We start from the raw sequence: 25,524 nt of genomic DNA, 5'->3' as shown, positions 1-25,524 counted from the left end.
TGGATACATCTCTCAACACTCATATAAAACAGAACTGTATAATGCTTCAATTAACTGGCTATTCTTTATAATATACTCAGATCAAGAGGAGACATAGATGTTAAGTTATAAATCAAGGGTTTTTATTATTATTATTTACAGGTAGATATTATACACTTTTGACTTTAAGGGTTTTTCTTCTTCTTCTTTGCTTGCACAAGTGTTTCTACTGCTTTACGTCTAGCAGCATTCCGTTGCTTAGCTGCATGTCTCAACCTTGCTTCTTTCTCCTCTTGCCCTTGCTTCTTTCTCCTCTTGCTGTGCTGTCCTCTTGCTCTCTTGGGAACTTGCACATGTTTTCTTGAAGCCATACTCCACCTGTCTCCTCCCTTTCTCCATAAGCCTCTCCTCTCTCTGTGCTTTATCCCTTCTTGCAGCAGACCTCATGTTGCGGCACAGTGTTCTGTCAACTGGTCCAAACTTTTCGTCTTCTCTCTTAAACATCATGGTGGCAGTCATGCCCCTAGACTTCATGGCATACTTTGCTGTCTGAATTGCATCGAGCGTGGCAATGTTCATTCTTGAGCTTTTAGGGTCAAGAATATCTCCCATTAAGTTAAATGAGGACTCCACCATGGGCCCATGGAAGATAGAAAGAGCACCTCTGATAACCCCACTGAGAGCTGGATATTTCCCTGTGCTCATAACATGAGCCCACCACATGACCATGTTGTCTCCCTCGTGATACTGTGCCAGTGTTAAGTCAACGTTGTATCTGATTATTTCCTGGGTGATGTCACTCTCTGGAGGAACTAGGTGTTGCAAGATTCTTGCCAGCTTCATCAGTTGAGTCCCTGCTTCTGAATGGCCCCTCACAACAGGATCAATAGAGGACAAGGCTTGTAGGGTCTTACTTTTAAGTGGCAATTTGACCTGCATGTACTTGCCACAAGTCACATATGCCTTGGTCACCTTTTCAAAGAAATCCTAACACAAATACAAAACAAAAACAAAAAACACTTTGATGAATATCCTAAGTTTCATGCAGCACAGTGCTACGTTTCTCAATACTAAAGCTATCAGTGAAATGATGGCCTGCACTAGTCAACATCAAGCAAAACAATGTTTAAATAAGGCATGCAACAATTATTCATACAAAAATGACTATGGTAAAACCCGAGATTTGGTGTAAGAATAATATTCAAATGTATGTGAAATAGTAAGAGGTGTGCTGCCTTTGGGTTAACCTGGCCTCTTTCCACCAGGACTCTTTTTTACTTTAATATAACATTACCTAAATACTAACTAATCTATTTCACACACTAACCGGGTGTTTTCGACGGGCTGCTTCCAGGTTTTCTGCCACTTTACCAATATAGGGCTGGGAATAAAGTGTCTGGTTGGCCAAGTCCAATTCTGTCAATGCTTTGGGCGAAATCTTCAGATGCTCTGGTTTGATAAAGCAAGCCAGGAAGTTGACAAACACTTGAAGCTGCTTGTCATGCAGCTTGTGGACCAAGGTTTGACTTTCCTTAAATGCACAGAAAGGGCACGTTTCAGTAAATACTGAACCATCTTTTGTTTATAAAATTGCAATATGCATGTTATTTCTATATGGTGTGTGTTATATACACTGTATATACAAAAAAACACTCACCTGGAAAACCATCACATACTCTTTTAGTATTGGCAGTACACTGAGGTACACACTGAGATGCAGGTCCACTTTTTGGATCTCAAACCAGATCTTCTTTACCACTCGGCTCTTCCTCTTCTTCCCCAATTCAGTCATACCTACCAAAAGAAAAACAAAGATAACACATTTTATTATAGTATTAATAACTTTCTCAGAAACAGGACATTCACAATTTGAGTTCCTTGTTTAAACTAATATACATACCTTTCTTACTGAGGTCTTGGTGCACAAATGTGATCCTTCGCTGTGCTTTCTCGCTGACATGGTAGTCTTCATATAGCTTCTGCAATGGATCCTGGTAGAGAGCTTTGTCCTCTTTCCCCATGAAACCATAGTACAGGACCTTGTACACAGGCAGCAGTCTTTTTGTTTGCATCCCAACGTCATACGCAGACAACCAACGGTGGGAGACAAACCTCCTGGGATTTGTAGCAGGTATGTCCATGTATTCAGCGATTTCTTTCAGGTACATGATCTGCAAATAAAGACATAAGTCATTTTACAAGACTAAGTGTCACACAACTCAAAACATTAGAGTAAACACGGGGACAAACTCAATCTATCACTTAAGCTAAAATCAAAATTGACATTCAGTTACCTGATCTGATGCCCACAGGTGGTCAGTATGGAGATCTGTAAACAGCTGCTCCAAGTAGTTCTCAAAGGGCTCTGCAAACTTCTTTGCAGCATTGTGCACATGGTGACATGAATCACCATCAACATCAAGAAGCGTTTTACAATGGTTCTGTCTAATTCTTGTCTCCAGTCCTGACTTGCTGCCTCGCATCACATTGCATGAGTCTAACATTATGCTGACCAGGTTTGACCAGGGAATATCTTTTTCCTTAAAGAAGTTGCAGATGAGCTCCTCCAAGCTGGCAGCATTGACTTTAACAACTTCCAGAGAACCCAAATGTTCCACCACAACATCCTTCAGCTCTTGGTCAAAGTAGCTCACAAGCATTGCAAGCACCTTTTTATTACTGCTAGATGTACTCTCATCTACATTAAGAGAAAAGGGATACTTCCTTAAGTTGGAGAGCGTTCTCTCAGAGAATGTGTGGCCCAGACCATGCACCATCTTGTAAGAGGCAGCGGTTCGTGACAGTTTCATCCTACTAAGTGCTATTTTGTCTGCAGCCAGTTGTTGACTCAGTTCAACTAGGACAGGTGCAGTTGAGAGAGGTAGGGAATGTTCAGCAATAACAGCCAGGACCATTGCCTAGAAAACAGATTAAAATATATGAGATTACTCATTTCAGGAAAACAAATCTAATTTAGCTACAACGAACCTTCCTACTGACAGCACCTTTAACTTAGCATTTGCTCTAAAACAAAAAGCTCCCCCAACATTGCACAAAAGCATTAGGACAGTTGTGTTGGCTTGGCTACTCTTCTCTCCACACACACACACACACACACACACACACACACACACACACACACATACCTCTGCATTGGATATGCGATCACACATAGGTACTGGTAGTGTAGGCGCTATCCTTTCCCTGATCTTGTCAGCTGCTGCTTTGGGGGTTGCTGGGAATGGGCTCTTTCTGAGGAGCTGTGCAACACTTTGTGTTTCTGTGATTGTGGTCACTTTATGTTTGTGAATTTCTGTCTGACAGTGTGCCAACAGGCCATGCACGCCCCTGCTGCCATAATTAATTTCTTTTGTGCACAGAGTGCATCTAGCACATCCTTTTTTGTCAACTTTTTTGAAAAAGTCTGACAGTGGGAATGTGTGTTTGACTGACTTCACCTCAATTGTGACATCTAGCTTTAGCCATGACCACTTCCAGCTGGATTTGCAACCTGCATCCAGCTTTTTCACAACAAGTGCATCACTTTCCTCAAGATCTTTCATTCTGAAAATGAATGCAAATTAGAGTTGGCACTAAGGTTAAGTGTCCCCATTATTAAACACTCATTAGACTCATGGCTAGGCCTCTAAATCTTATTCAATATCAGATATGGCTACTTCAATACCAAACTAGTAAACTACACAGCAGTCATGTGTTCATTTCCACAGTGCACAGGAAAAATATGACTAAGTATTAAGCTCATGTCGTTTATGTTGATCAGTTTGACAGAAATATAGTTCAAGTATAAAATTACCGCGTGCGTAATGCTAATTTATTTTAGCGCGTTGATCGCTCTTATATGTTATTATTGAGCTTACGGAGTATTTGCCAAATTAAAATTAAAAGGGTGTACACGTTTGGAATTGTACCTTAATAATTAATGGAGTCATTTGGAGTGAAATTGCCGATTTAATCGGAGGGCCGATCACCTTTAGGTACAAATAAAGCTTATATAGCCTACAATACATTACATTTCATTTAGCTGACGCAATACAATTAGCTGATGCAATACAATTGTATTATACAAAAAATACCATTTATATATAGTCTATGGTAAAAATACATAACATACATGCACTTTAGAGCTAATGATGTTATAACAGCCAACAGAAAAATGTACTTACATGCGGTGCTTGCGCAACTGACTGGTGCAGAAGTGCGAGTCATTTGCGCATGACTGATGTGCAACAACATGTGACTCCTGTTTGTCTTCTGTTGGTTGCTTGTTAGCAAGCAGACCCTTCACGCGATAGCAGAGCGAACAGGTACAGGAGGCGTAGAGCGAGGGATCATTTGTCCACTAGTCATGCTCGCGGATGGATACAAAAATATACTTTGGCGGCCGTTAATAGGCTATACGTGGGCGGCCCGCCCAAGTAAAGTCTATGTTTTGAAGAGAGAAGTTGTCCGTCAGTCCATGAGTCAGACCCCCCCCCCCCCCCCCCAACAAAAACTCTTCGGTTCTCCACGAATTAAAAAAAGCGGGAGGCGCCGAAAAGCGACTAATTTGCATGTATGCACACACCCACACACCACACACACACACACACACACACACACACACACACACACACACACACACACACACATACACCTCCTTGGGAGGACATCAGTGAAGGTCCCCACACACACAAACACACACACACACACCACACTTGGGGGCGGGCCCACCTGTCACTTTTTATGCATACTAATGTGATTGAAACATTTTTTATTATACACCATAAGGCGCAACAGTGTGGTCTTTTCACACCTGTGAATACACATCATCCCCCTCCTATCGACGGATCTCACACCTACTTGGGATATCACACCTACTTGAGATCTCACACCTCGATCAAAGGGGAGGCGGGACTTAGCTCATTAGCATAAGTAGGGAGAGGTGTGACCTGTCACAGCACCTGTCACTTTTTATGCATACTAATGAGACGAAAGCGGGATGGAGGCTGACAGACAGGGCGGCACGGCTAAACGGATTGGTCGTAGTTTTTAAAGTATTACCGGTTCCATAGATGAAATTTTTTTTATGGATTTTTTGTCAAAGCACTTAAGATATTCATTGCTATCGGGATGTTAAGAGCATTCTATGGAATATAACAAAAAGTGTATCTTGAGCCGGTTTCTGAAACTTTCCTACCCCACCTTTAATCGCATGATTGTCCATAGTTAATCGCAAATTAATCGTACATTTTTTATCTGTTCTAAATGTACCTTAGAGGAAAATGTTTCACGTTTTTAATACTTTTATCAACATATGAGTGGACAAATATGCTTTATGCAAATGTTTATTATCATTTGAATGATATATATATGAATATTAAACACAACAACCTCTGAACATTACAAATATTCGCCTCAATTCAACCTGGAACCTCTCTCATACAATAAGATAAGATAAGATAAGATAAGATAAGACTTTATTTATCCCGAAGGAAATTGTTGTGCCAGAGTAACAAAATACAATAAACACAATAAACACAGCAGCAAAAAGAGCAATTAAACATCCATAGACAACATAAAACGTAGAAACATAGAAAGTCACACAATCAATGCAATTATTATTATTAGCAGTATTTAGTAGTTATAGTGCAAAAAAATTTAAACGTAGTGGCAGTTACGTAATTGCACTTTATCATAGCATTATTAATAATACTAATAATAATAATATAATATAATATTGCCCATAGTTATATATATATAGCAGCGAGTGTATTGCAGTGATGGAACTTACAGTATATTGCACATAGTGTTGGTGTGGGAGTTCTCAGTGCCCTTTACTTAGGGGTGAAGAGTTAAAGAGTTTGATTGCCACTGGGAGGAAAGACCTCCTGTGGCGCTGTGTGGTGGTTATGGGTGATCTCAGTCTGTGGCTGAAAGTGCTCCAGTAAGAAACCAGTGTGGCATGCAGGGGGTGAGACCCGTTGTCCAGAATACTGAGAAGTTTCCTCAGCATTCTCCCCTCTGACACCACTGCCAACGACTCCTGATCCACTCCCAGGACAGAACCTGCTCTCCTGATGAGCTTGTTGAGTCTGTTGGCATCAGCTGTTTTCACCCCGCTGCCCCAACACACTACAGCAAAGAAGATCACACTGGAGACCACTGAGTCATAAAACATCTGCAACATAGTGCTGCAGACGTTAAAGGACCTGAGTCTCCTGAGGAAATACAGGCGACTCTGGCCTTTCTTATATAGGGCGTCAGTGTTTTTACTCCAGTCCAGTTTATTGTCTATGTGGACACCCAGGAACTTGTAGCTGTCCACAATGTCCACATCCATGCCCACGATGGTAATTGGGCTTGGGGCGGTACTCCGCTTCCTGAAGTTAACCACTAGCTCCTTAGTTTTTGTGACGTTGAGCTGCAGATGGTTCTGACCGCACCACGCCACAAAACTTTCCACCACACTCCTGTACTCAGCTTCTTGATCTCTGATGATACAGCCCACAATGGCAGAGTCATCTGAGAATTTCTGCAGATGGCAGGACTGTGAGCAGTGTCTGAAGTCTGATGTATAGACTGTGAACAGGAAGGGAGAGAGGACCGTGCCCTGAGGAGCGCCCGTGCTGCTCAATGCCCACCGACAATAATACAATACTGTGTGTGTGTGTGTGTGTGTGTGTGTGTGTGTGTGTGTCTGTGTGAGTGCGTGATATGGATCGTTGGAGCTATGTGCTATGAGGTGTGATTTGTGCCAATGAACCAACTCACTGAGCTTACCAACGTGTCGATCGTTGCCTACCATGCCGTGAACTATGCCGCGAGATAAGTAACGTGACACTCTCGTCGCCACCCCTCTCGTCTGAGAAGCTACGTGACGTCTGCGTCTGAGGTTACTTTATTTTGGTAGTTATCACCAAATAACCCAGTAATTTTACAGACGCAGTTGCTGTTCAAGCGAGACTCTATTTCAATATAGTTTTGGTACTAAAATAATGTTACACCCCTTGTATGCCCTGAACGCAAAAACAACCACAGACAAGAATATATATTTGTAATTATAAAAATGATAACAAAGGCTGAAAAAACAGGAGAAGCCTGTCTTCCCTTGGTCTCCAGGAGAAAACGCCACTGTATATCACCAACTTTTCATAGTTTTGTGTGTAAAATAGATCGCTGCAGTGAACACGACTTTATGTATTTGTTTATGGTTTATTTGATATGGAGGGATGCAAGAAGTTCAGAGAAGAAGCAACCCCTATATATTGTTTATTTTATTTCGTTTCATTTTGGCACCATGGTAGAGGCAAATATAGAGTTAATGTGCGGAGATTGTAATGTCCCGTTTACTAAAATATGTATTGTTTTATGATGTTTAGTTGACAAAATAGTCACTGAGCTACATGTTGCTGCACTCAAGCATACATCTGAAGACAAGAGTTGTGTCCCCCTTTGGCCACAAGGGGGAATATATATATATATATTGTATAATATATATATTTTGTATAGATGTTGCAACTATACAGAGCTTTGGCAATACTATGTAACTGAGGTCATGCTAATTGAATTGAATTGAGCATACCTTTAAGTGGGCTGTCAGGAGGAAACAAAGGTTCGCCAGCACATTACTCTACTGCTGAGAAAGGATGCAAAGACGTGAAACGATGTGCTGCAATGTCTGTGTATTTTTGAAGAATGCCAAGTAAAGGAAGAAAGTAATAACTCGCAATGAGTCTTAATACATAACTTTATTTCATTATTTTCCCCCTTCATTTGAGAAACACTATCCAATGATTTATTATGTTTGTGTTACACACACCATTACTGAATTAATTCTAAAAACAAGAATAACCTATACAATAATAGGGAGCCCTGGCTCAAGGACGGACAAAACAAGGACACCACACATGATTCTTTTCCAATTACAGTATATTTATTTAAAGAGAGTAACTAAATTGTGATATCAGTTTAATCAGTAATGTGTGTAGTGTATGGGTGTGTGATGTGTCAGAAGGGCCGGACTGGGACCATAGGTCAGGCCGGGAATTATACACCCAGCCAGGCCATACCAGTTTGTTTTGGGGGCGTTTTGCTGGATGTATCGTCAATATCTACAACGTTGCTGCCCTACTCAGTTGCAATTTCCCTTGTGCTGGACCCTGAATCTTGACTTGCCTTGTCAACCTCCTCAGCATCTGCTGGTACTGAATAAGAACCAGCATTGGGATGGATTAAAGTCTGATCAATAACTATAATAACTTATTGAGAGAACATGAACATAGCTTGCTTATACTGTTGTCATTACATTTCCTTTGGTTTTGTTCAGTGTCAGTCATAGCTGAAACAGTTTCCTGTGTACCTGCCAGTTCTGTCCACTGAGCTCTGCATCTCTCCCTCAGGGTCATCACCATCAGCATTGTCTGATAGTGGAACTGAATAAGGAGAACATGTAATCATTACACTAACAACTACAGTATGTATGAAATAACATTATTCAAGAACATATATTATACAACACTTATTTTATCACTTAGTTGACCCTGTATTTGCATGGCCTAATACCATAATGATTATCTCCCCTTTAGACAACATAACCATCTCAAGTTATTCACTCACAGTATGAGAGGTTTGTATACAGTTAGCTGCAGTCTAACGGTTATATTACTTATATTTGCCTTGAGTAACATTAAGGACATGTTTAGGTTTTGTGTAGCCTTATAGTCTCCAGTCACACAGAGCCTGCCACTAACTTAGCATTGGACTGAGAAACTGTTTTGTTGACAGTCGATGTGCTATCAGGCTACAATAGGCTCATATAGTGGCACTGACACTAGAAAAGTGGATCACATCACTCCGGTTCTGAGATTATCCCACTGGCTTCCAGTCTGCCAAAGAATTGATTTTAAAATACTACTGCTAGTTTTTAAATCACTAAATGGCTTAGGACCGTGGTATATAGACGACCTACTCCATCACTATGAAGCATCCAGGACTCTCAGATCTTCTGGGTCGGGTCTGCTCTCTGTTCCGAGAATAACCACTAAACATGGAAAAGCAGCTTTTAGTTATTATGCCCCAACAATTTGGAACAAACTGCCTATATCATGCACGTCCGCTGAAACACTTCCTATTTTTAAATCCCCACTAAAAACGCACCTATTTGCCGCTGTATTCTGTACCTGCTGTGTTTATTTATTTATTTAATTTCATTACCTTTGCTTATTATGCCTGTTTTTAAATGCCTTTTTAATAATGCCTTTGTTCTTAAATGTCTTTTGCTTTTAATCTGTAAAGCACTTTGAATCGCTACGTGCTGAAAAGTGCTATATAAATAAAATTGCCTTGCCTTGCCATAATGTTCACTCACTTACACTGAAAAAAAGAACACATTGGATTTACTCAATTCAATTGTGGACATTTGTTGCACACAAATAATTTGCTTTGGCAGCAACCTATAGAATTGTTTTAAATCAACACAAACGATTTATGTCCAATCAACGCAATTACTTTGTGTTGATTCAAAGTTATTGAAATGTGTTTCAATAAAGTAAATTAAACACTTTCATCATTTTACTCCAACCCATTTTGATCACTTTATTCAAACACAATTCAATCCCTTTTATTCCAACACTATTTGATCACATAACTCTAGCAATATTTTTTATTTTAATATTCCCATGTCTATTACATGTTTTCAGAATTGTAATCTTTTTTGTTATACATTATATTTATAAATATAATTTAATGTAAATATGAAACAGATTTTAAAAGTAAACATAACCCACTTTTTTTGCATTGAAAACGATTAGAAAGTTTTGTTTCAAGACCTTTATTCAAGAACCTGGAGATTAAATAATCACTCAAGTCTTTCCAAAACTAATCTCCAATTTGAGAAGTACAAATATTAAAAAGGACCTTACATATCGTTTAGCAATTTCGTTACAACAACGTAAACAAAAAAACAATATATATATATATATATATATATATATATATATATATATATATATATAAATAAATATAAATAAAGCATCCCCTGCTTTTTATAAGGCATCAATAACTGCGATGGTGGGAGAACCAGCCACACCACTCAGTCCAGGAATGTATACTCTGCATCTCAACTACAAGAACAGTGTAGGAACAGCGAGCCGTGAACATGGACAGTGAGCTCTCTTCACTCGTGCATTTTCCTCTTCAAGTTTTGGGCCTTTCTTGAAAGGTCAGATGCATCCACCTCCATTATAAGCTTCTGAATAACTTCTAAGGTGTTGCGGAGCTTCAACGGGTAATTCATGTTTAGGGCATACATGAGTCCAAACAGTATTACAGCTGCAAGAGCCACATTCTCCAGATCCTGAAGCACCACCACACCCTCGAGGATAACTCCGACATAAGAATAGTCACTGCTGGGAGTCTCTCTGGCAACATAGATCCCCACTGTTGTTTCTTCTACCTCACGTAGTGTGTTGGCCTCAGTCATGTCCTGGTGGAAGACAAATTATTTCTTTAAGGATAAGATTTTTTTTACTCGGACCTCATTAAGACACAATTTGCTTATTTGACTCTACTGTGGCACTACACTAATTAGCACAATGCTTGCGAAGAAGAATACCTGGTTTGTTTTCACCTGTGGGTTTCACCAGCCTGGCTAACAGATTTTAGGTTGTACATTAAATTGAGTGAATGGTAATTATTATTGGTAATATATATATATCAGAGACTTTAAAAAGAGGAGAAGGTTGGAGAGAATAAACAGGTGAAATGAAATGACACCAAATGCTGGAGACTAATGAGCAAAGCATTAGGTACTACTCCTGATTCATAATTCACCCTATGTAATGTAATATAAGCCCTACAGGTGGAAGATACTGCAGCCTGAGGAGGATAGAGCTGTCCTTAAGACTATTGCATTTGTATTTGAATGTGTCTCTGGAATCAGAAGAACACAAATCATGATAGACCATGTTAATTCTAACAAAACCTATTATAATATCAATTTCAGGAAGACAGCTAAGTAACATGTCTGGTAATATGGTCTGGTATATCTGGTCAAATGAGGTTCTTTTAACTGAGGCTATTTTTCTTCTTAAAAACATGTTCCAGAGCTGCCAACATTGTGTTATAGAAAGTAGTAGCATGCCGAGCGGAGGAAGGCAATTTTTTTTCCGGCGGGGGTTCCGAGGTCCGCCGAAGCCCCCAGAATGCCCCCTTATTTCATTTTTACTTTACTTATTTCTATTTATCTTTTGTATTCAACTGTTTCTATTTTACTGTAAATTGTATGTATATATAGTTCCCTATTCCTTTTCCTATCACCCTGCTGCTATAACATGTGCAATTCCCTTACAGGATTAATAAAAGTTATCTTATCTTATCAGAAGCCAGAGACTTTACATGCTCTGAGATGCAATCTAGGTCATATTAGGACATGTTTTTCCGCAAAGTAAATTTTTTGTGTATAAGTTCTCCTTTTCCCTGTACTGTTGCACACAATTAAACACCAACATACACAAAAAAATATTTTTATTAACCGAACAGAATTCATCATGAAACAATACTGAACAATAACACATGAAAAACCTGTACACAGCCTTTTTTAGAACAGAGTTCAACTCAAGGGAACCTTTGGCTGTGACATGACCATCTGATCAACCTCTCACTTTAGATGGTCATAGGTTGCTGACTTGGCCTTGGCAAGAGTTGTCTTGGAGTACGCCTGCTTGTAGCAGACAGACCCCTTTGCCACCATGAATTGTTTGTGGGTAATGAGGTTACTCAGGGTCTCCATTCCCATACTAGGTCTGAACTCCGTTCTGTTTTTTGTGACAAGACTGAAGATGCGTTCGCAGTCTGCATTGGAATGGAAGATGCAGAGGATAGCCAGCATTACCTTGCAGAGTAAAGGGTACTTGAGATGGCCATTTCCATCCTTCAGCTGACTCATCAGGTGCCACTGTGTGTCTGGTCTGTCACAGCTGGTGATGCTTTCTGGCAGAGCATCGGTTTGGTAGGTCATGAATTGACCCTCAAGCTTGTCCATCTCCTCAGCATTCATCTTCAAGCAGGGGAATCTGCCTGTGAAGTACCTCACAGAATTGAAGTCTGCGCTGTCCCGTGCAGACATGTCAGCCACAGAAGCATTCCGTAACACTGGGTCATCATAGGGAAACTTCTTCACCATGTACTCAACAGCCTTCATGTAGAATGCCCGCACAGCGCTGAAGACCTGGGTCAGCTGCAGCTCCTCAAGCTCAGGGTGATCTGCTATGAAGTCTCTGGTGTTTTGCCCAATGAACAAGGTCTCATTGCTCTTCTGGTTGCTTGGTTCCCTAAATGGTACCTGGTGAACCTTAGCAGCTGCATTGATCACCTGAGGCTTCACAAATCGGTTCAAGAGATTCTTCAGCTGTGTGGTCAAAGTCCTGTGTAGTACTTGTATGCAGGGTTTGTCTAGCTGTAGCAGAGTGTTGGCCTCATCAAATATCGGCAGGACCGCACTCAGAAAGTAGCAGTAAAGATGGAATGTTGGGTCCTGCAGATGTTGACATGCCCTCTGCACTCTCTGTTGTGCCCCTGTCTTGGGCTGAGTGGGTGCAGTGCTAGATGTCTTGGGCTGAGTGGGTGTAGTGGTAGATGTCTTGGGCTGAGTGGGTGCAGTGCTAGATGTCTTGGGCTGAGTGGGTGCAGTGCTAGATGTCTTGGGCTGAGTGGGTGCAGTGCTAGATGTCTTGGGCCGAGTGGGTGCAGCGCTAGATGTGTTGGGCTTTGCCGTTGCAGTCTTGGGCTGTGTGGTTGCAGCTGCTGGTGTTTTCTTTCCCTGACTGAATTTGGCTAGGTTTTGTTGGCGAAAGAGATAGCCTGCCAAATCAAACTGAGAATTGTCCTTGCTGCCGCTACTGTGGGTTGATGTGTCCTTGCTAACACTGTGGGTGGACTTGTCCTTGCTGCTGCTCTGTGTGGACTTGTCCTTGCTAACACTGTGAGTGGTCTTGTCCTTGCTGCTGCTCTGCGTGGTCTTGTCCTTGCTGCTGCTCTGCGTGGATTTGTTCTTGCTGCTGTGCCCAGACTGTTCTGACTCAAAGTATTGCAGCAATGCAGGCCACTGCTGCAACAACCTGGCGATGCATTTATCTAAAGAGAGCCACCTCGTACTTACATGTTTAACAATCTTTCTCATTTCCACTCCACACAGATCCTGAAATTTCTTCAGTCCCTGTTTCCTCTTGCTGGATTTGTCTAGGTAGAAGTATATGTCCACCAGCAGCTCTTCAATGGACACTGGAAGCTGAGCAGCAGCTTTTTCTGCAGCTAGATGAATTAGATGGCACGGGCATCCCAGCACATATACTGCACTGTTTTTTTTGTTGATGTAGCCTGCCGTGCCAGCTTTGAGTCCCTGCATCACCATGGCATTATCTGCCCCAAAACTCATGCAGTTGTCCCAGGATATGCTACGTTTCTCAAGTTCATTGTCAATGAGTTTGAATATGTTCTGCCCAGTAGATGCCTCATGACACTCTGGCAAAGATAGCAGTACTGTCAGAACACGCCCAAGTCCTCGATCAAAGTACTTCACAACAAGAGGATACAGCTTACAGTCTCCATAGTCAGTGCTCCCATCCGTGGCTAGGGAGTATGGAGCTGTCCTCATTGCCTCCGTGATCACAGACGCATCCTCCTTGGCAAGGGCTCCAACAATGGCGCTGCTCTTTGTGCGACCAGACCCATACTTTCCTGCAATTGCAATCACAAAAATATTGAATTGTATTATCATGATTATACTCTAGATTACACAGAATTGCAGAATTACAATCATGATATTAATCCTCTGTAGAGTAAGTTGGCCTAGGCTATTTTTTTTTCACCTTTACATAAAATGAAAAATGTTTATCAGAATGATACAGTATCAGTATAAATTAGCAATCATTAATTTGCAAGATTTAAATCAGATTATCAACCAGGGCAGTACTGTAACTGTTTTATATAGGCTAGTCTGTACAGATTGTAGAGTGTATTGTGACAGTATACAGATATAAATCTATGCCTATGAATGCTTGAGATGAATTGAGGCTATTTGTCATTTGAGCCTTACCAGCGATTTTCGAGTCCGGAAACATCTTTTTCACCAGTGGCCCGGATGTGGTCGGCCACCGCGATCGGGATGTTGTGTTCCACCAGAAAGTCCACAGCGAGCACTTCGGCATTTATGACACTGGTGTCACTGTCAACCGTAAAGAAGCCCGCGATGGGCCTTGTAGCTTCCACTGCCGCCTTGTATGATGTGTGTTTAGCAGTCCTGGTGTGCTTTTCAACGTCGTGTCGGCCCCCATGCCTCACGCTAAAATCTGCCTTACACAACATACAGTAAGCGTGGAAGTCGTCCAGCTTCGACCGGGTGATGGTCGGCCATTCTGCGTTATATTCTAGCTTGAAGCGCTGTTCAGAAATTCGCCGCTTTTTCGGCGGAGGACAAGTACGTTCACCATCCATTTTTGATAGACTTCAACTGACAGCTCGCTCCGCGATTTCGCGGGCATAGTGTATTCACGAATTATCATTGGTCCATTAGAAATTAAGATAATAAAAACACAACACATATGTTAAATTATATAATGAAATAAAACAGATATTCATATTTTCTACTTATCTGTGCTATAAATGTAATTTTTGTATGATTCCAATTATCTTAAATAATTTTATAACCAAAATAGCTGAATTTGCTCGTGACCTGTTCAAACCAGTCTATGGTTCAAACAGAGAGGAGACAAGCGGGGTAAGGCAGCAAAGAGCGGCGCCTCACGTCAGATTGAGCAATCCCTCACAAACTGGATTAAACGCATGCCTTTTTCTCTCATTGTCTGTGAAATGTTTGTAGACACTCGTATTATGTCCTTTCTATCCATTGAGTAGGTAATGTATTTTAGGTAGGCCTATGTGTTGTAGTCTTGCTGATCTGACATAAACCCGCGGTGAAAAAGCAGAGGGGAGGCAAACAGTAGGCTATCTCTGTCTCAATGAGGAGGGCGTGCGAAAGCCTGGACACTAGACTCCATTAATCACTTCACGTCCCGATTTACTGAGATCATTGCTTGAGCTAAAATGCTTGTTTCATACGACGGGACAGAAGATAACTCGATCGACCAGTCACAGTGTGATTGTCTATGTTAGACGGCACGCGCCGTTGAATTTAAGAGAAAGGCTAGCGGAGCTAGTGAGAAATTAGCACCTCCTGTATAATGCCTCCCTGCTCTGTAACAAAGATGCTAGTGAGGAAATATCCCCTCCTGTATAATGCCTCCCTGCTCTGTTACAAAGATGCTTGATGGTTTTACCCCGATATATATATGTAACAGTATGTAACCATAATGATTTACCCCGATGAATCTGCCACAAAATACAACAATGCAAATGCAGAAGAATGGAAAGCCACCAGTACGTTTAATTATTAGCCAAGATTACATTGATATCCGAGTGTTTCCGAGGGGATTGTTTAATGTATGTCATCCATTTAACATCATACAACGTCGTTGTGATCACTTTGAACCCAACAATCTTTTTTTTTAATGTATTGGTGAGCTGAGTTTGAGAAATTAAACTTTGCTGCTAAAGTTGTGTTTTTTGGTTGCTATAGTTATCTAGTTGCTATGCTAGCTAGCTCAAGAGACTTAAATAACCTAAACGATTTAAATGGAAGCGTTCAATTCGCATGTAATGATAGCTAGTTATATAGAATATGAAAAACAACCAGTAGTCAATGTGCAAGCTGCCAATTGAATTACCGTAATTTTCGGACTATAAGGCGCACCTGAATATAAGCCGCAGCAGCTAAATTGAATGATGTGTACATATATAAGCCGCACTGGACTATAAGCCGCAGGTGTTTTAATGTTTAATTACCATATGTAAGGGTTCGTGCACAGAGGGGATTGTCGGGAAAGAGATGGCTGTTTGAGGAAGCTCCCATTTATTAACATTTCAACAAACAAGTTGCATATTTGCATAATGTATTCAAGTGTTAGCATTTATTGCAATAGTAGCTACAGAACATGTACTGTGCTGTGTAAACTGTACTGTATCACATAGTGTTTCAGACACACAAACTTTTCAACTTTCAAAATTAAACGGTGCGCTCCCAGCGCACGTACCGGCAGTGATCTAGAGCAGCGGTTTTCAACCAGTGGTACGGGGACAAACTGTCTCGCTCTCGTAATGTCTGTCTGTCTTGCTCTCGTTCTGTCTCTCGTACCACTCTCGGTTCCACTTTTACTTTTGCGCGCTACCTGTCTCACTCTTTTCCGACCTCCAGCTTTTCCTGCTGGAACCCGCCGCTTAAAGGTGGGGGTCCGCGGACCGGCCATAGAGCCCATAGAGTTAAAGGCGGTGGCCGTTAGCTTTAAAAATCCATAGATTAGCCGCACCGTTATATAAGCCGCAGCGTCGAAAAATGGGAAAAAAGGTGCGGCTTATAGTCCGAAAAGTACGGGTATGTTTTAATATACTCTATTGACTTCACATATTTTTCACATAGGCCTATCTGACTCTGAAAGCCAGCTACGAACCTCACCGCACGGCACTGGTCTACATGAATAGAATTCTTCATCAACAGCGGGAGCCAAAACAGCATAGCATCCTGGTAACAGTAGTGAGGGCATTACAAAAAAGAAGTACAGCCGATCCTATTGGCTCTTTGCCAACGCAAGGGACGAATCATAAAACGGCTTATATGTGAGCTTTAGTGCTGGTTGGATGTCAACACATGCACGAGGCTGCCAGCTCACCGATTCATTTTTCGATTTGTTAGGTAATGTGTAGGATATTCAAGTCAAGCGTAGCGGCGTAATTAGGGCCTGGAAATCGTATCTGCTACGCCAAAATCGTGTATGTTGGCAGCTCTGATGTTCAAACTAACTTCTTTTTTGTATGTGGCCTACTACTTTAGCACACACTCACCATGTACTCCTTCACCAGATCCTCAGGATCCTCATTGAGGTAGATGCAGAGTCCTTTAATGAGGCACTCCCTGTCAGCATCGATGTCTTCCTTAAGGATTAAAACAAAGAATATAGGGACATTTTAATCAAATTGAACCTATGGAGTGGTCACATTTTGGGATAATTTACCATTGTAGTTGATTTTAGACTGACCTAATGCCAAAAAGGAAATATTATATATATACACAAACACATATCTACACATATACACACAGTTAAAAAGTTCTTACCGTCATCATGGCAGCCATGTCTTTTAACTTCTTGCCCTGCTGCCCCGATTTTTTCGAGAACACCCTCAGCAGACTTGCGGAGTGTAGGTCAAGCTGTGACAGGAACCTTGACTGTAGAGCCATAGTTGTAATCCGCTTGAACTCTGCGTTAACCTGAAAAAAAAATGAAACCATTTTTTAACAACACGGCCCAATGACATACACACATTTGTTTCATTAAACTTACAGCTGCCAATCACATAACTGTATGCACTATGCATGTTTGCTCAGCATTTGATTTCTGCTATGGAATATTGGGTGTGAATGCTGAAAGCATTTTGCTCTACCGAGATGTAATCCAGCTCGACGCGATCTGATATATTTTAGACAAACTTATTTTTTTTAGGCGGCTTTGATGTAGTGCTAACTTATACAATCATATTCGCCACAGTAGATACGAGATTTGGACCTGAAAATCGCCAATAATATGTTTGTGAATGTGTGACGAATCCGATGACAGAGGCAGACCACAACTGTTGTGTTCGGTAAACACAACATGTGGAAACCAGTTAGTCTGAAAACCAGTAGGGACATGACACCAGCAGTATGTGCTGTGTGTTTCTGTTCTCAAGGAGGTTTAATAAGAACTTGTGCTAAACAAAACTTGCAGTCATTTTAATTTATGACGTTATCACGGTATTTTTCCTTTTAACTCTAGGCCCAAATTCCTCGCTAAATAAATGTTCCTCCTCCTCAATCCTATTTTTTCCGGCCCCCGGGATGACGGACACCCTTAAACTCAAGCCCTACTCATCTGCTTCAATCATGTTCCCACTTTTTCAAATATTCCTACTACTTCACCTTCTTCTTACACATTTAAGCCAGCAATGCAGTGAAGCATCAGCTTTTCAACATCCAGCATTCATTTGCACCTACTTCTGAACAACATCGTAATGGGGCCAAGCTTTACTCTAACAGTTGCATATACCATCTACAGCACAAAAGGTTACACCATTATCTTTGTACTCACCTCCATTACACCAAAGAGAGCTGGCCATCTCTCTTGTACATCACTGGTCATGGGAACATCACTAATGACTTCTTGTCTTCTCAATGCAAATGTTTTCTCCATTTTAGCCTTAACTGTCTGTCTGTTATTACGCTTCTTGTAATCTGAAAGGAGTTCAACCCTCATCTTCTCCAAGGACTGGGCGCATTCTCCAAATGGAAAGTCAGGGCAGTAGGCCACTTCACCCCTCTTTGGTTTCTTAACTTTAAAAGCAGGAGAACGTTTCCCTTCTGGTTTATGTTTCAAAGTATTTACACATACTTCAGGACATCCCACTTTCCGGAGATGTGTGCGGTAGTTGGACAACTTGTATTTGAGACTAGTCTTCCATCCCCCATAGCCAGAGGCTGAGCCTTTTTCTTGTAAACATGGATGCTTCATGACGAGCGCCTCTGCAACTTGGTCAAACTCCCTGTCCGTGACGTAGACTTTGTGCTTAACTACCTCCTGAATCAACCCCTCTAGTATATCAGACTTGAGCTTTGAATCAGGGATCAACAGTGTCCCTTCTTCTCTGAGAACTCTGTGGGCCTTTTCAAGCTTAATCTCTGCATCATACGAAAAACGGGGAACATGGAACACACCTGGCCATGAAGACCGTGAAGAAGTGGACTCTGGAGATGTGAGAATCCCGGTGCTGTCGCCTAGAGAAGATGTGGTGTCATCAGGATGACTGGTTGGTGGAAAGGAGCAACTGTCCACACATTGATCTGCATCAGCATTGAGAGGTCTGCATGATGTGTATATGACCTTGACTGTAGCTTTGTCTTGTATTTCTCCCATGGAAGTTAAGTTCATAAATTCATCGCCAAAAAGCGTGTCCATGAACTGCAGCCGAAAGGGTTCCTTTACATTACACTGAGTCTTTATCTCATTCTCCAGTTCATTCACAGTTGAAGGCAGGCCAGCAGAAATCACCACCCTCTGACAGCTGTCAGCCCCTAGGATTACTCTGAGAACAGCTGATGTCATCATGGTCTTTCTTCACCGTCTGTTAGGAAAGAGAGTATATAAACAATAAAAGGTTTAGAATTAGTTTTATTTCAAGTACATGGGCCTTGGTAGAAGAGTGAATGCTTGTCATTTTTTAAAAGGGTTCATTGTGAAGAACAATAACAATGTTATTGGACCAATGTATAGGGTTGGGTACTGTTCACATTTGAACCCATAGATATAAACAATAGATGGCTCACCCATGCTGCTGGCCAATGGAGACCGACGTTGCAACATGGCCGCCATCTTGCTGCAGTCAGCTCGCTCATTCATAACATTATGGTTTACTCTTTAAATAACCATAGTTTGCTCAATTTTCAAACGGGTTGGTTTGTTATAAACATCAAAGATGTAGTTATGATACTGCATACTTATAATTATGAATTTTTTTTCAACATGTCTTGTTGTCTCCTGTATCATAGCCATGCTAATAACGTTTATAATAAACCAAACCGTTTGTAAATCAGTCAAGATTTCAGCGAGTTAAGAGTATTTTTGTGCAGATCACTCACCTTACAACAGTAGCTGGTGACTGCAGCAAGATGGCGGCCGGTGAGCTACGCTGGAAAATCTCCCATGAGCCATCTATTGTTTATATATATATGTGTTTGAACCGATACCAGTACCCAACGGTACCTATTCTCGGTACTTTAGTCTGTACCTGCCCAAGCAGTGTTTAATTTGTTGCTTTACCTCAGACACAGATTGATCTCTTCAAGGTCACCATCCGCACACATCCAACCAGATAGGCGGCCAAGGGATACTCATCGACCAGTTCACAGACTTCCACAAGAACAAGTTCTCGTGACGGAGATGGAGTCACCTCAAAGGCTCTGTAGTGCTCACTATACCATCCACACAGCAGTTTCAAGACAAAAAACACTCTGATGCAAAATGCATATTTGATGGATTTCCCCAAATTCGGGCAAGCCACCTTCAGACCCATGGACAACTACCATACCTGTCCTGTAGTTTATTCCCTTGCTCCAAACATTTTTTGCAAGGTGTATTTCAGATATGTCAGGATCTTTCTGTTTAAAAGCTTGAACTAGCTCCTCCTTCAAAACATCTAAGGGGACAGAAGATACATCTGAGACATCCAGCATTTGTTTATCAATACTTGGAGACGACAAGTGGTAGCCAATCATAAACTGATGTTTCACAGCCAGAGATAGGGGCACGTTTTTAAAGCAACTGGTGTGTTTGATTATGTTTTTAAAGAAACTGTGCTTTGCCTCAAACCTCATAGTCCAAAGTCCCACAAGAGGCCCAAAAAACCTTATTAGTTGTGGGTAATGTTCTATGTAGTGGTGTTTGGGACGCAGTCTATTGTTAGGAAAAACCTCTTGATACCTTTGTCTATGGTCTGAAATTTTGCTCTCAAGGTATGCAATAGACTCGTCGTTGTGAACTGGGGCAACCACAAGCTCAACAATCTGTTTTAGGTCCAACAAGACCTGCCATGCTGGATCATGCTCAGGAATCTTAGGCCCAATTATAAATGGGAGCAATCTTAACAAGCACCCGTTTTCATGGGCATTACCACCTATGGTTTTCCTGTGTGAGAGATTTTATGGCAAAATATGAGGCTTATTTGTTTTGTCTGTCCACTTGTATGGGAAATGTAGAATGGAATTGTTAATATCTTCCAAGGTTATGTACTTCTTTGAGATTAGAAATGTTAGACAATGTGCTATTTCAACAGGCACAATGCCTTCAAAGAGATCGTGGGCAATGTCAGGAGGGTAGCCACTGATGACATTAAAATGAGAAAGCGCTTTAGTCAAAGGACAAGCTCTTTTAACTCCAAAACAGCTGCTGCCACTATCTAGGGCTGTTCTGACATGAGTGTCATGTATTTCTTTTGTTCTGAGGCTGAAAGTTCCTGCTCTAACCTCATTTGATGCAATGTCTGAAGCTGTTGCAGTACAAAAACGACAAAAATAGGTGCCTGAAAAATTCTCAACAAAACCCGCTAATCCATGAGCTCCTAAATTGTCTGCAGCAATAGTTTGAACTGTACCTTTGAGCGATGTTCCCAGTTGTGGGACAAAAATTCCATCAACTTCCAAAGACCTGAGATCACGTAGAAGTGGCTCTAAAACCTTGTCATAGCCATAGGTCTTAACATTGTCTGTTTTGCACAAAATAGCTAAGTAAATGGAGGACAAAGAGGAATGAGACCCTGGGGGTAGGTTACTCAGCACCCAGTACACAGCACAAAGTTTGTGGGTTTTACGGGAGGTGCCAAGAGGGTTACAGACCTTGAAATCATCAACATACAAACCAATAGATACCCTTAACTCTTGACCTGACAATAAACTGTTTTGCTTACAATGCAGACCATCCCTGAAACACTTGTACACAATTTATTTTGCTGTCTCTGTTTCCCTTTGCATTTCGTGACTACAAACTAACTTGTCCACAATATCTTTCCTATTCAACAGCACCTGTAGAGATTCAAGAATGGGGACATACTGGAAGGTTTTCTTCTCTTTAGCATCCAAAATACATTCAACTGGTTCAACAATATTAAAGTTTGCCTTGTAATACTGCTTACGTTGATATGTAGAACTCAAAGGACCACCCTTCTCCATGGCTTTATTTACAGGATTCCCAGTGCACAGAGAAGTGGTTATTTCCTCTATGATAGCTCTGTCAACCTGGAGTTTGTGCTTCTGAAAAATATCAACTAGAACGCCATCAGTGTGGGAACTCGAGAGAGAGCTAGTTAAGTTGTGAAGCTCTAGCAAAAAATCATTGATTGCTGTGCTTGGTACATGGGTTAAATGTTCCAACTTTAACAAAGCTGCTGCAAAAGTTTGTTCAATTACATTTGGAAGGTCATTCGGGGCATAAACACTGCAATCTGGTTGTGCATCAGAGTATGCCTCACCTATTTCATCATCTGAAGTATTTTGCGCAGATTCCAGAGAAACAAAGGTGGTTGATGTCACAATTTCTGGTTTAAAATCTGTAATTGAATAATAAGTATGTTTTCTGCTCCAGTGGGATTTAAATGTTCCGTAGATATTTGTTTGAAAGTTGCAATCTAAAAACATGCAAGTTACAACCTCATTTTTGTTAAGGTGTGCATTAATGTGAGCCCAGTAATACCTTTCCGAGACAAGATCCTTACAAGGACATAACTGGCACCTAAATATACAGCTCTTGGATTGATGACTGGTTTTAGTCACATGAAATCTATTCAAATGAATTAAAAGTGCATTCCACGTTTTAAAAGTGCAGGGGCAGCTTACATATACACAAGGAAAACGATTATTATTCCCATAATATGTATGTTTCACTCGATAATGTTTTAATATTTGGGACCTACTTGGTCAAACTGAGGGGCAGGCCTTACAACGCCACATTCACAGCAACATTCTGGCAAACTTGCAGCACCGTTCACTGCAAAAGACAAATGGAAACAAAGAAGGATTAATTTCTAATGACAAAATTCTGACAAAAATGTAAGACAAGCTGTCAAAATGAAATAAAAAACATCAGTCAATAATAAAATGGGGAAGGTCTAAGTAACAGTAGTAACACAACTGTTTATAAAAAGCATTTCAAAAAGTGTGGCACATCACACAATGGCCAATCACACCGAGTGGGACAGGGTTAAACCAAAATACAATTGTATTCTCACCACATCAATTTGAGCCCACAGTAAAAGCACCGACTCCAGACACGCACAGAGTTCGCGTTTCAATCTGCTGCAACAAAGAGCAACACAAAAAACACTTATACAATGCAAAACAGTATTTCTATAGACAAAAATTGTAAATACTCTACACATACAGGAAGTAGGGGTTCTGGAGGTGCTGCAGCACCCCCTGTTGGTGAATGGTGTACATTTTTTGCTGGTTACTATTATGTTCATGTTACTGTTAAAATCTCTCCCCACTTTTGGCCTCACCCCCTAAGTAAAATGGCTTCCCGCGGCTATGACTCTACAGGTCAACAGGTTATGTTATTTTGAGGGATGATGCCAATCTTTTTTATAGCAGATCAACAAATAGCCAATATACATGTCTGCATCTGAAAATGTAAATGACACCATTGCTCCCTTCAATGTACATGTATATATACGGCTGGGTACCTACCGAAATAATCTGGTACCAAGTAGTATCGACTTCTCAAGTCAAAGGATACCTATCCTTATCATAATAATCACTGCTACATGGGGCACTGGGAAAGTCAGATGATGTCAGTCTGCATAATAATTAACCATGTGCTGCATAATAATTAGCCATGTGCTTCCGGTAACTAGAGCATATAGCCTGTCTGTATCACCTAGAATGACGCACAAACATATATGCCCTAAAGCTGATGCACCGGACTGCTAACCATGCTAAGCCGTTAGCCCCTAAGTAGCCGTTAGCCCCGTTAGTACCCCAATCAGGTTTTAAGGGTAGCCTACTGGTATCATAATTCTGATAAACGATACCCACACTTCTAATCCTGTTATTTACAGATAAAATACATACTCACCACAGAACTTGAGCCACAGCAGAGGCACTACGGTCGTCTGACGGCAATCTACAGCAGCAATCTGCAGCAGCAACAACAGCATTGACATTAAAAAAGCATGGCCGTTTTTCCCTTGCTAAAATTTAGCATAACTTTGGAGCGTGGCTTGGTTAAAAAGTGAGCGCCCCAGCCTCTTAATTAAAAGACAGTAATGTAAACTCGTACTGCTCGTTGACCAAAGCTTTCGTTTGAAAGCTAACGTTAATCCTAATGCGACGTTAGCTAACAATGGCTAAATTAACAGATAGCATTAAGTAACTACGAACCAACACCTTGCGGCGGGCCCCACCCACCATTTTCACAGAGGAAACGTAGCACATGGTAATTCAACAGCACGAGAGCAAATAACTTCATGACAGTTCATTAACTTATGTTGGTGACTTTCAATGCATTATATTACATATAGTTACGCATTAACTAATATTCCAATGTATTCCAACCATCCATACTTACCGATCCAAGCTGGGTAATGGCGGGACAGAGCTGCCTTCCTTGCTGCTGTCTTCTTCCACAAAGAAATGCATTGCGCGATTTCGCGGGGTATATTGCGGTGGAATTGATACATTTATTTGATTGACTCATTTTATCCCAACATGACCTAAACAAGTTCATGTACTCTCTCCACATAAAATGTAGATTCTACTCAATACTATTACATTTTGCTTCGGAACATGAGGCAATTGTATAACATTCACACAATAGGCTTGGATAAATCCAACAGATGGCCAGTCCCCCTTTTTTCTCTATACCATACCGGGGTTCTGAATAAATCAGTGATTTTAGCACATTTCGCTGCCTTTTTGTTGCAGGATGGGGGTCATCCTTCCACAATAATTCACCTTGCCGTCAGTTTCAATCGGTCCAGTCCACACTAATGTAAACAGCAGCGCGCTGGTCTCGTGAGAAACGGAAAGTGACAACCAATCACATCTTCAATATTCTCCTGAAATTGAAATGTGCCCATTCGCTAGTCTGACAGGGGCGTGGTTCTCACTGCGCCTCATAACGGTGCAACTTTGAACATCTTCACAAATATATGCCGCATTAATGGATTTGGCCTGCAGTGACCGCATCAGGGCTGAATTAAACACATATTATTTTAGTCCTGTGTGTTTTTTAGATGCCATGTCAGCGGGCCACATCATATTATGCCAGCGTTGCGTTCACAAGACATACAAGCCACAAACTGGCTATCGAAACATGCTAAAACCTGAGGAACAGTGAATGAGACACACAGACACAGACACAGGGGCGGACTGGGACTACAAATCAGCCCAGGACTCTCGACCGGCCCACTTCGGTACCGCCGGTGTTACAGTACAAGTTGAGTCATGACAACTGGTGACATTCTATTATTTTCGTCATAGGAATCCGGGGCGTGTACATTGAGGACCCATTGTTGACTTACCAGGAAAGAAACATGCCGATCGCCTCGTTTGTCGTTTACGTTCATCTTTTGCTATATCCTCCTCCATAGGATCACTTTGATGCACATTCAGTATTCGTATGTGAGGTTGTGGGGGAGAGGTCGATATCGTGACGCTTACAGGGAGGTATCGAACATTACAAAGTAGGTGACTGTGTAGATGCCTGTTCAAAATATTGCAAACTTGAATAAATCATTTAAATTATATTATTTGTTTCCGACTTTCATTTGTACATCGTTCTTAATGTGATGTATAGTAGCTTTGATAGCTGTCCATACCTTCAGACAGCCTAAAAGTAAAACACAAGTTGTTTATTCACA

At 41.2% G+C, this 25,524-nt stretch overlaps 2 protein-coding genes across 4 annotated transcripts; both read right to left on the bottom strand.

The window, feature by feature from the left end:
* Window positions 1-237: 237 nt before the first annotated feature.
* LOC307034788 (uncharacterized protein) lies at window positions 238-4,467 on the bottom strand (the record flags this gene model as incomplete). The annotated part of the gene is made up of 7 exons (XM_079673685.1): window positions 4,164-4,467; window positions 3,126-3,543; window positions 2,274-2,897; window positions 1,880-2,150; window positions 1,637-1,773; window positions 1,307-1,510; window positions 238-966 (listed from the first exon to the last, which is right to left on the bottom strand). The coding sequence occupies exons 2-7, from the start codon at window positions 3,540-3,542 to the stop codon at window positions 238-240; spliced, it is 2,382 nt and encodes a 793-aa protein (XP_079529811.1). The 5' UTR covers window position 3,543; window positions 4,164-4,467.
* A 5,548-nt stretch (window positions 4,468-10,015) lies between these two features.
* Window positions 10,016-24,535, bottom strand: LOC307036070 (uncharacterized protein). Of its 3 annotated transcripts, none has more exons than XM_079676072.1 (9): window positions 24,231-24,535; window positions 23,739-23,799; window positions 22,894-22,960; window positions 22,579-22,652; window positions 18,210-19,239; window positions 17,201-17,353; window positions 14,072-17,019; window positions 11,870-13,713; window positions 10,016-10,462 (listed from the first exon to the last, which is right to left on the bottom strand). In XM_079676072.1, exons 7-9 carry the CDS (start codon window positions 14,181-14,183, stop codon window positions 10,154-10,156), a joined length of 2,265 nt encoding a protein of 754 aa, XP_079532198.1. In that variant the 5' UTR covers window positions 14,184-17,019; window positions 17,201-17,353; window positions 18,210-19,239; window positions 22,579-22,652; window positions 22,894-22,960; window positions 23,739-23,799; window positions 24,231-24,535; the 3' UTR covers window positions 10,016-10,153. The 3 variants fall into 3 exon arrangements, with proteins under 3 accessions (XP_079532198.1, XP_079532199.1, XP_079532197.1); XM_079676073.1 differs by having other exon boundaries at window positions 22,894-22,957; XM_079676071.1 differs by lacking the exons at window positions 22,579-22,652; window positions 22,894-22,960; window positions 23,739-23,799; window positions 24,231-24,535 and adding an exon at window positions 19,935-22,572.
* Between the last annotated feature and the right edge of the window lie 989 nt (window positions 24,536-25,524).

The sequence above is a fragment of the Notothenia rossii genome, assembly GCF_949606895.1.
Source record: "Notothenia rossii genome assembly, chromosome: 4".
NCBI classification, from domain to species: Eukaryota; Metazoa; Chordata; class Actinopteri; order Perciformes; family Nototheniidae; genus Notothenia; species Notothenia rossii.
The sequence above is the reverse complement of the archived record's forward strand: the minus strand, read 5'-3'. Positions and strand labels throughout refer to the sequence as shown.

Coding starts and splice junctions, on each gene's coding strand:
- LOC307036070 (XM_079676072.1), bottom strand. CDS start 14,183: ATGCCGAAGTGCTCGCTGTGGACTTTCTGGTGGAACACAACATCCCGA. Junction 13,714..14,071: donor TCCGGACTCGAAAATCGCTG/GTAAGGCTCAAA, acceptor TTGCAATTGCAG/GAAAGTATGGGTCTGGTCGC. Junction 10,463..11,869: donor AGTACCCTTTACTCTGCAAG/GTAATGCTGGCT, acceptor GTCTTCCACCAG/GACATGACTGAGGCCAACAC.